The sequence below is a fragment of the Notechis scutatus genome, chromosome 3 (assembly GCF_049901735.1).
Source record: "Notechis scutatus isolate UNSWTSFEM ecotype Mainland chromosome 3, rNotScu1.2, whole genome shotgun sequence".
NCBI classification, from domain to species: Eukaryota; Metazoa; Chordata; class Lepidosauria; order Squamata; family Elapidae; genus Notechis; species Notechis scutatus.
Window position 1 is genome coordinate 160,680,966 of NC_142011.1, and position 17,015 is coordinate 160,697,980.

Below are 17,015 nucleotides of genomic sequence, written 5' to 3' on the forward strand. Positions count from 1 at the left end.
TGCTACAAAACAAGTCTATTTGCTTTTTCACCATACGAGGTAAGATCATAAAAATTATAAGAGATAAGATTTCCCCCCCCCCCCAAAAAAAAAACCAAAATCATGGAGGGAGGAAATCTATTTTAGAAGAATGTATAATGCATGTATTTATATTTCAACTGGGGTAGAGATTTTTAAGAAATTACTCTGCTATTTTACTTTGATTGTTGGTTTATTGTTATTTTATTTTATTTAGGACTCGAATTGTATTGAAGCAATACAAAAAAATCTACAGTTTACTTAGAAGGATGTGCTGTGCAGTTCATTATTTCATTCATCAGCTTAATTCAAAGTGAATTATAGAAAAAAGGATATCATACTCCATGCATTTTAACAGTATTAAAATATAATTTATCTGTTGTATGTTTAAGTAAATAATAAACAATAGTGAATTCCTTGCTAAGAATATAATAAATCACTCAGCATACATACATGATAAAAATATTTATATTAGAGAAATTTTATTTTGGATGGGAGATAGAGAAAATGGTGACTTATGCTTATTTTATTAAATACTTTATTTGACTTAGATTATGTGCTTGCAGCCAAACACTATATGGATTTCATAACTGTAAGAAATTTGTACTTGTACTAAACTCCTGAGAAAAACAGATTTGTTTCATTTTTTTTCTTAAGTGATTTTAAAAAATATACTGTAATAAGGTGCATAATATTGATACCTGAAATAAAAATGTACCATAATTTGTTTTTTTCTTTCAGTCTTTCAAATTCTTAAGGACAAAAAGATAGTTCTTGTTTTGTAGGTTGGCTTAATTTTATTCATGGTACAATGAGCCGGTGTGGGATAATGCTTAGACTGTTGGGCTGGAACCAGAGGGTGCCAATTTCAAATTACTACTCTGCCACAGAGTTCTTAGGATGGACATTTTCTTCTGTCTCTTTCATTTTGTCTCAATTTACATATCTTACAAGGTTTACGAGGATGAAAAGGGAAAGAAGATCACCATACATGTAATTAACTTTGGAAGATGATACTGATACATTCCAGAAATAGAATTACAGTCTTAAACAAATTCAACATGTTAAATAATAGATTTATCCATTTGTCCTAATGGTTTTTTTTTTCAGTAGTCATCTTTATATTTATAGCAATCAAATTAAATCCCACACCAAAAAGACAGTTCTAGGAATGGGGATTCTCTTTGTTTTTTTCTAAAACTATGGAAAGACAATGTTGGGGAAAGAGGACAATATCGGATTAACTAAAATCTGCATAGAGAAATGACCTCTGAGTATTTGGGTCATTCTAACTATTTCAAAAATAGACCAGTCTCAAAAGGGGTCCAGATCATTCCTCAAAATAGAACAATTGGCATACTAGTAGAAATGACTTTAAGATCTTCTACACCTTGTTTCACCAACTCCAATGCCCAACTGGGAAAGCAAGTAAATTGTTGATTTGACACCTGGGATACTATAGAACAGTGTTTTTCAACTTTGACAATTTGAAGATGTGTAGACTTCAACTCCTAGAATTCCCCAGGTAGTCATGGTGACTAGGGAATTTTGGGAATTGAAGTCCACATTTTCAAATTGCCAAGGTTGAAAAACACTGCTGTAGAATAGAATCTTTGTCTAACTTGGTTGCACCAGCTTCTGCTGCTTCTTCCAAGGTAAAATACTAAGTAAATGGAATCTCTTTAAAAAGAGATGTTTTTTAAAGAACAATTAAAGGACTAAGTCTTTCATTTGTGTTACGTATTATTTTGCTGTAAAGTTCAAGTGTGGGGAAAACAGGAACAGAAGCTATTTTGGGGAGAATATCTTTACACATTGCAGTCAACACTTGTAGCTATGGAGAAAAGTGATGTACGGTAAATTGAACCCTAAGGGTTTGAAATATACTTTAAAAAAGAATACAAAGTACTTATTTTATAAACATTCACTGCTTATTGATGCAGAGTGCTTTTCTTCTTCTTCTGTCCAGTTGTGTCTGATTCTCAGTGACTGCCTGGATAAATCCCTGCAGTTTTCTTGGAAAGGTTTTTCAGAACTAGTTTCCATTGCCTCCTTCCTAATGCTGAGGGAAAATGACTGGCCCAAGGTCACCCAAGCTGGCTTTGGGCATAAGGCAGGACTTAATCATATGATCTCCCAGTTTCTAGCCTGATGCTTTAACCACTACTGGCTCCCTGCTTTATTTTAGAAAAACATAATATAGATATGATGCAAAGAAACCAATTGTTGTCTTCAACCATAACAGTAAAATAGCAATTAAGATCTCAGAATGTTAGGTTGATGCTGCTTTGGAATTAATACTCCCTGCATGGGTCTTCAGGCTATACAATGTAGATATTAAACTTGTATATTAAACAATTTTAATAAAATGTATTCATAAACCTTTAGAATGCTGCATTGTCCGTAATTACTTCACACTAATATAGCAATTCTCTTTATTGCTAGTAAAGTGCATAGATTGTTTGATTTGTAAGATAAGGGAGAACATCTTTTTTTCTATGTTCCAGTCTTTTTTTTTAGGATCAGTAAGAGTAACTTTCTTTGACAGAGTCATTGAAGTAATCAATTGCACGTACTCATATTTATATTTCTGTTATACTCTAAATGCCATTTTGGGAGCAACACTTGGGTTGATGCTCCATGCATGGGAATAGGGAAATAAGTTTCTTAAATCTATTGACAGAGGCTTCTGCAGCTTACTATAAATATGCCAAGATTGAAAAAGCTCCACAATTTTGGATTTGCACTGAAATCACAAGATTGAGATGCATGTTTCATCTTTTCCTACCTTTATGGATACTATCTATGAGAGTCAAAGAAAATCTGTTTTACATTTAAATTGCTTCTCCAGTCCTATCAATCAACAGAAATGCAAAGGAAGGGCAACAAATGTTCTCAATAAATGGTATCTTACCCTGCAAGAATTTACCTTATATGAACAGTACTCAGGATACCTGCAATGGTTCAGTGACCATTCTAAGTTACAATGGTACTGAATGAGGGAGCCTATTTACCAGTCCATAAAGTTGCAAACATTGTAGCATCCCGTAATCACATGATCACAATTTGGGTACTTGGCAATTGGTTCACTGTTACAACAGTCACAGTGTCCCATGGTCACTATAACCTTCCCTGACAGCTTACCCCAAGCAAAGTCAATTGAGAAACCAGCAAGAGGTTGAAAGTCACTCTCCCTCCCACTGTTTTTTCACTAACCGTGGCACCTGCACAATTGCACGTGTTCTCTAGTGCTTGCCTGCGGCACTTGCACACCCACATATACTCTGTAGCACCTGCCCATGGCAGTCACCCCCCATAACTCTCACCTGCAGCTCTCAGCGCCTATCCAGCATGCTTTGAACTTCCACTATTTCCCATTTAATGACCTTTGTGCTTCTGAGGATACCATGGCAACTGGGACTACTGTAATTGTCATAGCTGAGCTGCTATTACATGACACGGTGCTTTATGACTGCATTGTTTAGAGGTGGAAATTTCATTACCATTTGTTATTGTAACCTGAACACTGCCTGTAAATTTAAATCAATGTTATTGTAATAGGCATAGTAGATCAGTATCCAGAAGAAAGGGATTCTGGGATATGTTTCCTATTTTTGATTTCATTTTTCTAATATTTAATTTCATCAGATGGAACCCAACTGATTCCTTCTGAAGATTTGAATCACAATAATTGTAAATCTTAAATTAATCTATAAATTTCTGGATTAATAAATCCAGACTGATAATTTTTTGTATTATAATTATAAATTTAATCAGCAAATCCAAGACCAGCTAGAAATCTTAACGAGTGAAGGCAAATATATGTGTCCCAGGATAAAGTTGAAGGATCTAATCTGGGTCAGTCACTGGGACCAGAGGTTTAGTCTTCTGAACTTTTGGACTTGTGCTGGAGCTGATTCTCAGGGAAGTTCTGCTAGAGAGAAGTTCATTGGGGATGGGTTCCAACACGAGTCCAAAAGCTCAGAAGACTAAACCTCTGGTCCTGATGACTGAACCAGATTAGATCCTAGAAATTTTAGTTTTAGACATGTCACAATACCATGTTTATGTATCCCATTAAGCTTTTGATAAAATTCCCATTTCATAGCTCAAAGGAGCTGAATCCTGGAGAAGTTAGTGCTACTTCTCTATCCACAAAAAGGACAAGGCAAAACAGTTTTGAGAATTTGATTGTGTCTCTTTGTCACTTTGTCCACCAGATTAGGTTAAGGATATTATCAGGTTAGCATACAAAAACTTCAGTAATGCAGAATGAAAACTTGATGTTTCATTTATTAGATATGCACATTCTGCTGAACAGTATAAGCAGTTCATTTGTGATGACTATTGCAAGGAATGTGCACAAAATTTTACTTTATGGTATAATGTACCTTGATATACGCAAATAATCAGCTATGGCTTCCCCTAACCCTACACTGCTTCTAGGAGAGTTTGACAAGCTTGGATTTAGCATCAGACTTCTTTGGGAAAACTGAAGAGATTTAATGTTTGCATTGTAGGTTCCTCAAGATGAATGGTCTGGATATACTCCTCATGGCAAAGATGAAGAAATTCCTTGTCGGCGAATGCGTAGTGGCAGTTACATTAAAGCCATGGGAGACGATGACAGTGGGGACTCAGACACTAGCCCAAAGCCATCTCCAAAGATTGCTGCACGCAGAGAAAGCTATCTTAAGGCCACCCAGCCATCACTTACAGAGCTCACAACCCTCAAGTAAGTCTGTTTTAATTATTATAGGATACAATTTTTTTTAAAAAAAATCAGATGGTGAAATTTCTGGACCACCAATTATGGAAATGAGAAGGAGTGTGCATGTCTTACCAGTTGATACGATGTTGTCTAAGTTACAGTTTGGGTAAATACTGTGTATTACAAGCTATGAATAATAAGTTGTTTTTGTGGTTCCCTGTTACATGAAAAGACAAATGCCCATGAATCTCACCATCTACACCTGAGACTTTGTTCTACTCTCATTGCCATCAGTTGGCATAGATATTGGATAAGATGGTAGACATTCCCAAAAAGGTTAATACTCATTTTCTGAACATTCCTGTTGACTAGATCTAGCTCTCCCTGACTTTTTTTTTTTTGTTTTCTGCAGAAGAGTGACAGTTGTCTTTTTTAAATGTTTCTGTTGAAATACATTGCTGAAATTGAAGATCATCTGTCTTTTTTCTTCATATATTAAAAACTTTAATTAATTTGGCTTTTATTAAAATTAAATCATTTTTTGTTTTAATACTGGTGATAGCAAATATTTTGCTCAAATCAGACTAATAGATTGCAAGGAATAGAGAACGGATATACATAATTTCTAATCTTTAAAATCATAAATTCATATTCCATTCCTGTTTCTGAATCTGAATCATTATTATTATTATTATTATTATTATTATTATTATTATTATTATTATTATTATTATTATTATTGAAGCATTCCAAATTACCCACTTGAAAAGTCATGCAACTTTAACTCTTCCAATACAGATTTTGGAGCACATTTTTCTGTAATTATGCCATTTTTAATATTTATTTTTCAGAAAGCATTCCTTATTTTTGCAAGTAATTTTATTTAATGTAAGTTTATTGCATATTTTTCAGTTGTAAACTGCATTGCAAATTTTTTAGAAGTCCAGATTCTTAGTACATATATAGATCTAGGAAATGAAAATTTGTTTAATTTAATTAATTTAAAATTAAATCAATATTATAATGAAGCAAGTTAATTTTCCTTATACAACTGTCTAACTTTGTCTAGTGGTTATATCAGTCTTGTCACTTGTTGTCCACATAAAAACATTCTACCCATCTTTGCAGAGTTTGCAAAATCATAAGAAGGCTAGAATTAATCATCTTGGCAAATAAGATCACTTCAAATGTCCAGCAAAAATGTAAAATCTTGTACTACTGAAATACTAGATCTGTTAGGTGAGAGAAGTTTGAGCTGCATTTTATGAATCAGAACACTCTTTAATCAGTATGGATTTATTTCCATTTATTTAAATTGCCTCTGATTTTTCAATCTCAGATAATAGCCCAAAACTGACTGCATTAAAAAGACACTGCAATATAATTTTTGTAGCGTTTAAGGCAAGAAGGAACGAATTTATGCATTCTAGTCTTATGACCACATTTTCCCTTTACTGCATGGAATATTGCTGCATTTCAAATTTCCAAAACTAGAAACTCCCAATATTTTCCAATACTAGACATATAATACAAATCATACTTTTTGGGAGAATGATAAGAAGGCAGAGTATTTCACTATCCATAGTGCTTTTTATTTGAGTATAAAATCAGAGCTGCATTGTGGTCATATTACATAAGCAAAAATACTTTCTGATTTCTTTTAATATATTTTCTCCTTAGCCCACCTCCCAATCTCCCTCCTACAATCTGTTCCCCATGCCATGGTTTCCATGTGGTTACAGAACACTTTTTGAACATTATAGTTAAAATTCTGAATAAAACACAGCTTGCTGTGATCATGAAATCACACCTCCGCTCTTTTACTCCCATTATCCTACTAGGAAGTGAGAAGCTGTTGTTATTTTTTCCTTCAGATGGCAATGTTTGCTGGGAAGGGAGGAGGGGAATAAAAATAATTATCAGGCAAATAAAACTGTTCTGATTAAATCGATCCTTTTACTGCCCTTCATAATCTCCCCGTGCAGATTAATGCTTAAAATAATTTCCTTGATTTTTAAGTCTAAAAGCATCGGGATTTAACAGAACATGGCCTGTGAATCTAACAGAAGAAAAAGATGGAGCTAGTTAAATCCTTGAATTATCACCTATATAGAGTGTAGTGATAACTATTACTTGAATGATGAAAAAGTATTTTTGATGGAAAAGCTCTTGAATGATGGAAACAGCAGTGGCAGTACCATTTTCTCTTTAGTGAGAAAGTGCTGAATATAAGCAAGCCTTTTGGACAGATAGTACATGAGATTACACAATGTAATGCATAAGTGGTTTGCAAATGCTATATATAAACAGCAACAAGATAGAAAGCTAAACCTCTAAAATGCTTAAATTTGAAAAGTGAAGATTTTTGGTTTAGCAGATAAATGTTGAAGTTACATTTCCATGGAGATACTGCTGTTTCTTCTGCCAACAGAATGCTAACACATGCAGTTTTGTAGAGATATTAGATGAAAAAATATCAGTTGCAATTCAATCTTTAAAAAAATACTTGGAAGGATTTCTCAAAGAACTTTTAAGATGGTGATACTAAAATTGTTGATGACAATAAAGAATGCACAATAATAATTGATACTTTCAAGTGAATTGCTGTTGTTGCTACAGAAGGGGAAGTTTTCAAATAGACTCAGCATGTGCTAATTTTTATATGAAATAAACTTTGTGTTAGTCTTCCTTGTGACATATTTAGAGATTTAAAAGTACATTTTATTTTCTGTTTTAATCAAAAATTCAAAAAAAAAAAGAATATTGTAAAGAAAAAAAGAAATATATAAAAATGAATTATAAATAATTTAGTAACACTTTATCTTAAAATACAACAAATGATCTCTTCTTCCCATACCCTATCTCTTATCTATAAATAAATTTACAAAACATTTCAGTCATAATGACACCAACAATACATTAAGGGTTTCAGATAATGACATATAGCAATAATAGTAGCACTTAGACATATATATCGCTTCATAGTGCTTTACAGCCCTCTCTACTGCTTACAGAGTCAGCATATTGCCCCAACAATCTGGGTTCTCATTTTACTGACCTTAGAAGGAGGAAGGCTAGTCAACCTTGAGCTGGTAAGAATCAAACTGCTGGCAGTCAGCAGAATTAGCCTGAAATACTTCATTCTAACCACTGAGCCATCATAGCTCATATCTATATCTATATTAACCCTGATTAAATAAATCAATTTTATATTTCTTCCTTTTCTTCTAACAATCTTGATGTTTGTCCCTGTAAATAATTTTGTATTAATTTTGTATTTGTAGGTCAAGTTTGAGTGATCACCTCTTTTAATTGTAGTCTTTAATTCCTTCTAATTCCCTTTAGTGTCCAAGTTTTAATCTTATGCTTTTTAAAAAAGAACTCAAAACAAATACATTTTTCTTTTGGGAACGATACTTTATAGCTAATTTCAAAATCCTATTTGAAATTTATCTGGACCCATAGTCCATTTGTAACTTTCTAAAATAAACTTCCCAATCACTTTTGCTATTTATTCAAAAGAAATTTAAGTCCCTAAATTTACATTTGAAACTACTTTCACTAAAGATTTAAGAAAACGTACCTGGTACTGTAAAACATGGATCTCAAGGTTCCTCATAGCAGAAAAACAGTTAATAAGCAATTTCAAAAAGTTATTAGAAAAGGAAGTATTTGCTTAGTACATCCTTAGAACAGGAAGAATTTTGTGTCCTTTTCAAAGTGCTAACTGCATATTCAGCAAGATAGTTATTCCCTCATCTTCCAGACTCTAAACCCTCCAGATACTACTGTCTTGCAATTCCTTGTGAGAAGCAGGTAATCTCAAATCCTCTCCTTGTTTGGACAGGAATGATCAAACATCTGATCTCACTGGCTCTCCATTCTGCTGATGTCGTTGGTTCAGCTTTACATGAAGCTACCTTTACCATTTTTCCCCTGGACGATACTTCATTGCAATCATCCATATATAATCTATATCCAAAGAGCATAAGTAATGTGAAGTCTTTGATACTGGATAACTGGAGACATTTTTTTAGTTCACTATTGATTTTTGCATCTTCTCTCCTCATCCTAAATTTTTTCAGATTAGGGAGAGTTATTTCGATGACAAACTGAGCCCCTTGTCCTTTATATAATTTCTTGGTTTGGAAATAATAACAAAGTTGGAAAAGCATTTCAGAACATGGCTTCTGGAATTCTTTCTGACTACTTAATAATAGCTGTCCTTGGAGGAAAAATGATTAGAAAGAAGGAGTTGGCAACATTTAGCACTGCTGCCCAACTGCCAAATCCATGAGGTTGTATTAGGAGAAAATTTCTGGGGTTTTCATTGTTGGTATCTTTTATTTTGGTCGACAGTCTCTGGCATATAGCCAATTTTAACTCATTTTTTTCTTTAAGCTGACATCTCCCTGCCAACCAAATTTAGTCCTATTCTATTCCACTTTCAGAGAGTTATGTTGACTGATAGAGTCATGATCTCCTTTACATAATTTCTTTCCAACATGTCGTTGTGCGGAAAGACTAAAAAGAAACAGAGCCTGATCCTATTTTTAATGCCAAGAGTGAGATACATAAACCAACTGAGTTTGCATTTCAATTTCAGAAAATATAAATATGTATTTGGATCAGTGATGATGAACATGTGTAGGTGACTTCTTAGTTTAGGTGGAAGTTTTATTAATTACCCATGCTTATGCAAAAGTGACAGAGCAAAAAAATCAAAGTGACATGAAATAAAATCAAATTTGAGAGACTGTAGAGGAAACTTTAAGATAATTTATACTCTTAAGGACAACATACAAAATTAAGTTTTTATATGAGATAAATGGGAAAAATAAGATTGGTGAAAGATAGATCATAGTTTTGAGAGCTCAATATCTATGTGCCAAAAATGCAACAACTTTTCTTACCCATCCATTGTATCTTTCATTTTTTTTCTCTAAGTAAAACTTTAAATTTCTCCCTGTTAAATTCCACTCTGTTGATTTCAGCCCACTACTCAAGCCTATTTAAATCATTTTGAATCTTCTCTTTTTTTCACTGAAAGTGTTATGACAAGCCATGATTTCCTGCTTGCTCATCACATATCTAGGCCAAATCCCAATCAAGTGTGGTGTGTTAGCTTTGTTAAAAATAAGGTGAGGGTAAGGGGTTATTTTAGATTCTTATAGAGAAGTTTCTCACAGGAGAAGGAGGTGATAGGGAATGCAGATCGAAAGGGACAGCTTGCCATAGCCAAGTCACTGCAGCCAACTTACCATGACCCACTCGCCACAGCCATCTCACTAAAGCCAACTTGCAGTGGGACATGACCAATCGCAGGACAACTCACTGCGGGACAAGTTAACAATTCTATTTAATTATTTAAAATAAATTTTAAAATACGTTATTTTTTGCCATTCACATTTCATTCGGTTCGTCCTTTTGCATCCTTTCGTCAATGATTCCATTCTACTATTTCTTTGATGTTGGTGTAACTCTTGTCCTGCAGCAAGTTGGCCCTTGAGAGTTATCCTGCAGCAAGCTGACAGTGGCAAGTTGGCTGCAGCAAGTTGGCCTTGGCGAGTTGACCATGGCGAGTAGGCCACAGGGAGTTGGCTGTGGTGAATTGTCATAGACGCAATGCAGATGGTCTGGAAAAAGAAATTCAGTTGGCAGCAGAGCAGACTTTGGGGGGGAAAAGAAAGAAAGGAGGAAAACTAGATTTGAAATTTTTTTGGAGGAGAGGGAAGGGTGACAACCAAAATGAACTCACCAGCAATTGTTGAATATGAGTAGTTGTTTTTGTTTACAAACAGTAGGTCTGGTAAACTTGAGTTAGACTGGGGAGTGTTTGCATTTCTTTTTTTTAATACATTTTTATTTCAAAATTATTAATATAAAATAAAAATAAAAACAAAGAAGAGCATTGTTGGACTCAATCCAAATAAAAATAGAAAAAGTGAAGAGCATAGAGAGACAATAACTAACAATGCAGAGAGCATAATGGGGCACCAGATGATTTTGTTATTAACTAGTAAGGAAATTGCCACTGTTTGCAGTTATCACTAAAATTAGGAGAATCAGAGAAGATTGTAAACATATAAAGTCACATCATATTCCATGAATATACATGCTTGGAGAGACTTAAGACTGTTCTGCCTTGAACTGCAAGTTAATGGTACTCTTGGAAAGGCCAGATTAAAAATCAAGCTTCAGGAAGAGATGAAAGAGGAAGTACAGAGATGGCCTTGTCTTCTGTAACCATAAGCCATTCTTGCTATCACTTACTAAGGAATCTAGCCAGAGTAGAGTAGAGTAGAGTAGAGTAGAGTAGAGTAGAGTAGAGTAGAGTAGAGTAGAATAGAGTAGAATAGAATAGAATAGAATAGAATAGAATAGAATAGAATAGAATAGAATAGAATAGAATAGAATAGAATAGAGTTACAGAATTGGAAAGGACCTTGGAGGTCTTCTAGTCCAACCCTCTGCTTAGGCAGGAAACCCTACACCATTTCACACAAATATCTTTTTAAAAACTTCCAGTGTTGGAGCATTCACAACTTCTGGAGGCAAGTTGTTCCACTGATTAATTGTTCTAACTGTCAGGAAATTTCTCCTTAGTTCTAAGTTGCTTCTCTCCTTGATTAGTTTCCACCCATTGCTTTCTGTCCTCCCCCTTTCTAGAATAGCTTGACTCCCTCTTCTTTGTGGCAGCCCCTGAGATATTGGAACACTGCTATCATGTCTCCCCTAGTTCTTCTTTTCATTAGACTAGACATTTAAATTAAAAATGCTGGGGGTGGAGAGTAACTTGCTTGTTTGCTCTAATGCTCGTTTGCTTGAATTAAAAGGTAAAAGAATCTGGGTTTTATTAACAAAAAATGAAAATTTTTGGAAACTTTAGTTCTTGGCACAGTAGCATTCTTAGCAGATGCCTTGTGCTTATCATGAATATCATCCCGACAAGTATCAATTATGTCTATCATATCATTTTTGTTTTCCCAAGTTACAATTTCTAACTCCCCCTATTTATTACCCATATATTGCTTTATATTGTTGTAATATGTTCCACTCTGAATTTGTCATTCAAAGATTAGCAGCTACAAAATTAGAGTGTCTTTTGGCTTGCCAGCAGCACAACATTAATTATTTTTTGCACAGACATTGATTTACAGCTCTGCGTTCTTGTTCTGGAATTCTCCACTGATCATTAGTTTTAATGCAAGTGTAGGCAAATGTTTTGGCATGAGAACTATATTTATTGCCTAGAGCTGGTAGAAAGCGGCATATATTCACATATCAAGCATATGCACTCATTTGAATACGAAAATATAGACTTTTCCTTCCCTTCAATCCAACTGGGCTAGACAACTGAAGTTGTCTGAGAGAATTCTTCCTTATGTTCTCTTCTATGATAAAAAAAAACACTGTTGCACTGGCAAACTGACATACCCATTTCTTGTGAAATATATTTGTTTAGAAATGCAATAAGGTCCATGCCCAAACTAGGGAATCTGAAGCAGAGGATGAACAATAAAAAAGTATTATGTGATCAGCCATTCACAGCATATATCCACAAAACTTCCAATGTGTCTTTCCTGAACTTGACATCTGTTCATCAGAATTCAGACTCAAGAATGTTTGCAATAAAGGCCTTTTCTCCAGCACGACGATTGGAGAATCCACGGATGGGTTGACACATGCCATTCCGCCCAGAGACTGAGTCCATAATTTTAGCCACACCCCTTGTCAATTGTCACTTTCCCCAGTTCACGACTCAACCTTGCCCTAGGACAGGGGTAGGGAAACGTGGCTCTTTTATCACTTATGGACTTCAACTCCTAGAATTCCTGAGTGAGCCATAAAAGGTTCCCCATCCCTGCCTACTGGTTTTTCAGTTGTGGGGGAAATCAATTTTTGACTTGAATGGGACTGTTTAATATACAAATATAGGACTAATATACAGTTTCCCTACCCCTGCCCTAGGAGGTGCAGCTAGATTGGCTCCTCAATCTCCAGCCAGAAGCGTGGATTCTCCAAATTGTCAATTGGTGCTGGCAGCTTAGGCTTTTTTTTCCCTCCCCCTTTTTTGCCCTTAGAGTTCCCTGTAGCTTTCTTCCCTTCCCTGTCTGGCAGGCTTTTTCCTGCACGCGGGAAGCCCTCCACTCACCTGAGGCTCCGCTTGCCCAGGCGCCGCTTCTTTAAAGCGCCGCAAGCCTCTCAACAGCTGTTTTTTTGCCTTTTAATTGTTTTTTCAGCTTTAGCAGCTTTAGCGGTTCAACTTTTTAGCACCGCTTATGTTTTGGAGGCTAGTCTGGGGGCCTCCTTTGGCTTGGCCATCCTCTGATGCCAGATTTATTTTTTCCTGGCAGCTTTAGGAACTGACAGCTACAGGACAATGTGCTGGCTGCCTGTGCTGGTGTGCCGCCACAGTCCAGCCTTCCTTAGCCCCATTTCAAGCAGCAGTCAGCAAAGGGGCTAAGTTGCGGTCAAGATGGCTGATCAGCTTCTGACAGCCAACAGCATGGCAGGGCAGGAAGCCTCTTCTTCTCCTCCCCACAAGAGATCCAGCTCCAGAAGAGGCAGATCAGCCAACCAGGAGGCAGCTGGCAAGATTAAAGCGAAGCCCATCTACTCTAGAAAACCTTCTAGAGCTGAAGAAAAAGATGCTGACAGGAGAATGAAGGCTCTGGAGAAACAAATTTCCAGAGTGCAGAGGAAGGCTCAGCAGGAAAGTATTTCATCTCTTGCCTTGACTGAAGCAGTTATTCCCCTCCCCCCCCTCTCCCCCCAGCCAGCTTTGCAGACTACTGTTGCAGTTCCTATGAGCTGGTCACCAGAGGGCGATAGGGAACGTTTTTCTAATTTTCCTGCTGAAGGTCAGATTGAAACAGAGCAGTTTCCCTGCAATTGTAGGACCTGATCCCCAGTTTAGGCAGAAATATTTAATCCCTGAGGTTACCTTTATCCCGACTGTGGCGGGACTCCACCCTGTAGAGAGGCAAGAGTCTGGTCTATCTGAGGAACTCAAAGTCCTTGTTTCACAGGCTATCTCCCAGCGGGTGGCCAAGACCCTTCATCTCGGGAGTCAGGCTGCCTCTGTTTCTTCTGAGACCCATTCCCAGCAACCTCATCACTATTTGTATGCTAGGAAGGCTGAGTGGTCACATAGGACCACATCCCCTGCCCACTCATTCAGAAATAGGACATCTGTATTGGAGGAGGCGGAGTTGGACCAGGGTTTCTCAGGTGATGAGCTTGAACTTGTTGTCCCTGATACTCCTCCTTTCACTGGACTCTTCCGTCCAGCATTGTTCATAAAGCCAAGGACACTGCCCAAATTGGTTCTCCTTCATCCACACCTGTGGAACCATCAGGACCTCAGGTGTCAGACAAGACTGAGTTCTCTGAACCAGTCATTATGCAGGTTCTTCCTTGAGGTAGTTCAGAGGCAGTGGAGCCAGCCTGGGACATTTCCCAAGCTAGGCAGCAATAATAGGAGGCACTTCAATATGGCTCCTTCCTTGTCAGATACCTTGGAGTTGCCTTCAATGGATGATCCTCTGGCCTTCTTTGTTTCCCCCTCAGTGGTCTCTGGGGACATTGCTGAGGCTCTGAAGGCCGAGGATAGGAAGGCAGAAATAAATTTCCGCTGGACACATTTAGCTAATGCATGGGCAGTTAAGGCAGTCACTGACACCTCCTTTTTCATAAGGACCTCCTTACTTTGGCTCAAGGAGTTACAGGCAAGAGTTCCTCCAGAGAAGACATGCATCCACCAGGACATTAATAAACTGATGGCAGCAGCTGAGTTTTTGGCTGATTCCTCATTGCATGGTGCCTGTTTATCCTCTAGGGCTCTTGCCTCTAACAACACCTCCCGCAGGTTTTTGTGGCTTCGCCAATGGCAGGCAGACGCCAAAACCAAATGGAGGTTGGCTTCTGCTCCCTATAAGGGTTCAGCCCTCTTCGAAGAGGCCTTGAACCCATTTCTAACAGAGAGCAAGCACAAGCATAAAGTCTTGTGCTCCGTTACTAGGAGAGTTAATAGGCAGACTTCGCCTTACGGCATCGACCTTCCTTTCACTAATCGGACAATGTTACTGATCACTCCTCCTTTCAGCATCCTTTTCCCCCCAGGTCTGACCAACAGAATAGGTCTTCCTTCAGGGATAGGTTCAGATAGCAACAGCAACCTCAAGCCAAGTGGCCCTTTCATGGAGGGGGCACCCCTTTTGCCACTTCAAGTGACTGCCAGAGCTCTCCACCCATTGGCGGGTGCCTAACTCTATTTGCCCACCAGTGGGAGAAGATGACTTCGGACTTGTGGGTTCTGAACACTCTAAGATTCAGCCTAAGTCTGGAATTTTTCTCCATTCCTCCAAGGCACTTTGTCTGTTGCCCCACGTCCAGGAACTCCACCCAGAGAGATCTCATGGACAAGGCGATCCAACACTTCCTGGACATCCAGGCCATCGAGCCAGTCCCAGAAGATCAATGGGGGCATGGTTTTTACTTGATTGTTTTCCTCATTCCGAAGTCCACAGGGCGATGGAAACCAATTCTGGACCTCAAAAGATTAAATGTCCATTTGACATACAAGAGGTTCAAAATGCACTCTCTGCCGTCTATCTTGGACGGCATCAGGGAGGGTGACCTCCTTTCATCTATCGATTTGACGGAGGCTTACCTCCACATCTCCATCCATCCCAGGCACCGATGGTACCTCAAAAGTTCTGTTACTCGGATCATCATTTCCAGTACAGAGCTCTACCATTCGGTCTAGCCTCAGCTCCCAGGTCCTTCACAAAGATCCTGGCAGCACTGGCTGCACACCTCAGATCCATCCCTGTGTGTCTCCAGTGCTACCTGGACGATATTCTCATCCTATCGTCCTTGCCCCAGCTTGCTCAGGAGGATCTGGAGATGACATTCCATGTTCTACAGGAACACAGATTCTCCATAAATTTTCAGAAAAGTCATCTGATACCTACCACTCAACTGCTCCATTTAGGAGCAGTGATAGACACTAGGCTATGTGAGATCTATCTTTCCCAGGAGAGACAGGATAGCATCAAGTCCTTGGTCACTCAAATCAGGATGGAACACTTGGTTCCATTGGCAGTTCTATCTCAACTCCTGGAAAAGATGGTCACATGTATAGCCATTGTTCCATGAGCCTGATCGCACCTAAGAACCCTGCAATGGTTCCTCCTACCATTCCAAAGGAAAGGGAGCAGCAATTCCAGTGCCAAGGTCAGGGTTCCACTAGAGATGCTCAGGTCCCTCAGGTGGTGGGTATCCTCAGCAATAGCCAGGGGGACATTATTCAAGGAGCCCAGCCGCCTGACTGTGACCTCAGATGCCAGCCTCTTTGGATGGGGGGCCCATCTCCAGCAACAGCCTGCACAAGGACAATGGTCTCAGGCAGACCTGAAGAACAACATCAACTGGCTGGAGCTCCGAGCCATCCACCTCACCATTTGTCACTTCTAAGCCAGGATAGAGGGACAACACCTATTGATCTTGACAGACAATGTGGCTACAAAAGCGCAAATCAACCACTACGGGGCACCCATTTGAGGTCTTTCATGCATGAAGTGGACCAGCTATTTCTCTGGGCAGAGATTCACCTGAGTTCCATCAAGGTGGAACACATCTTGGGGTTGACAAATGTGCAGAGACTTTCTCAGTCAGAGCAGGGTGGCGACTGCATCCAGACATCTTCCAGAAACTGTGCCACAGGTCCGGCCATCCAGTCCTGGACTTATTCGCCACCCCAACCAACTCACAGCTGCCCAGATACTTCACAAGGTTTCCAACTCCAGGAGCAGAGGGAGTCAACGTCCTCTGCTGTTCATGGCGCAGGGGCCTGTTGTATGCATTCCCTCCTCTCCCATCATACCGGGAGTAATCAGGAACCTTCTCATGGAGAAGGCAGAGTTCTTGCTGATCGCGCCCCATTGGCCCAGAAGGCCATGGTTTGCAGACCTCGTCAGTCTCTCTGTGTCCCAGTCTTGGAGAATCCCTTAAGACAGGATCTCTCTCAGCCAGGGGGTTTTGGTCCATCCGGAGCCTCAGTGGCTCCAACTGACTGCCTGGCACTTGAGAAGTGGCTCCTGACGAGCAACAACTTTTCAGAAGGGTGATACAGATGATACAGGATTCCAGGAGACCTTCCACCAACAGAATTTACAATTCTACTTGGAAGGCATTCTGTAGTTGGTGTGTTAAGTCAGGTCTAGATCCCACAGCAGTTTCCATCCCTCAAATCCTAGATTTCTTGCAAGAGGGTCTGGAT

The 17,015-nt window shown here is 38.6% G+C and overlaps 1 protein-coding gene across 1 annotated transcript in view; it reads left to right on the forward strand.

Moving 5' to 3' along the window:
• The window catches only part of DLGAP1 (DLG associated protein 1), a 174,292-nt gene that overhangs the window by 93,457 nt on the left and 63,820 nt on the right, over positions 1–17,015 (forward strand). The window contains exon 3 of the mRNA XM_026671857.2: positions 4,539–4,753. Within this exon, the coding sequence (XP_026527642.1) occupies positions 4,539–4,753 (215 nt within the window). The remainder of the gene's footprint in view (positions 1–4,538; positions 4,754–17,015) is intronic.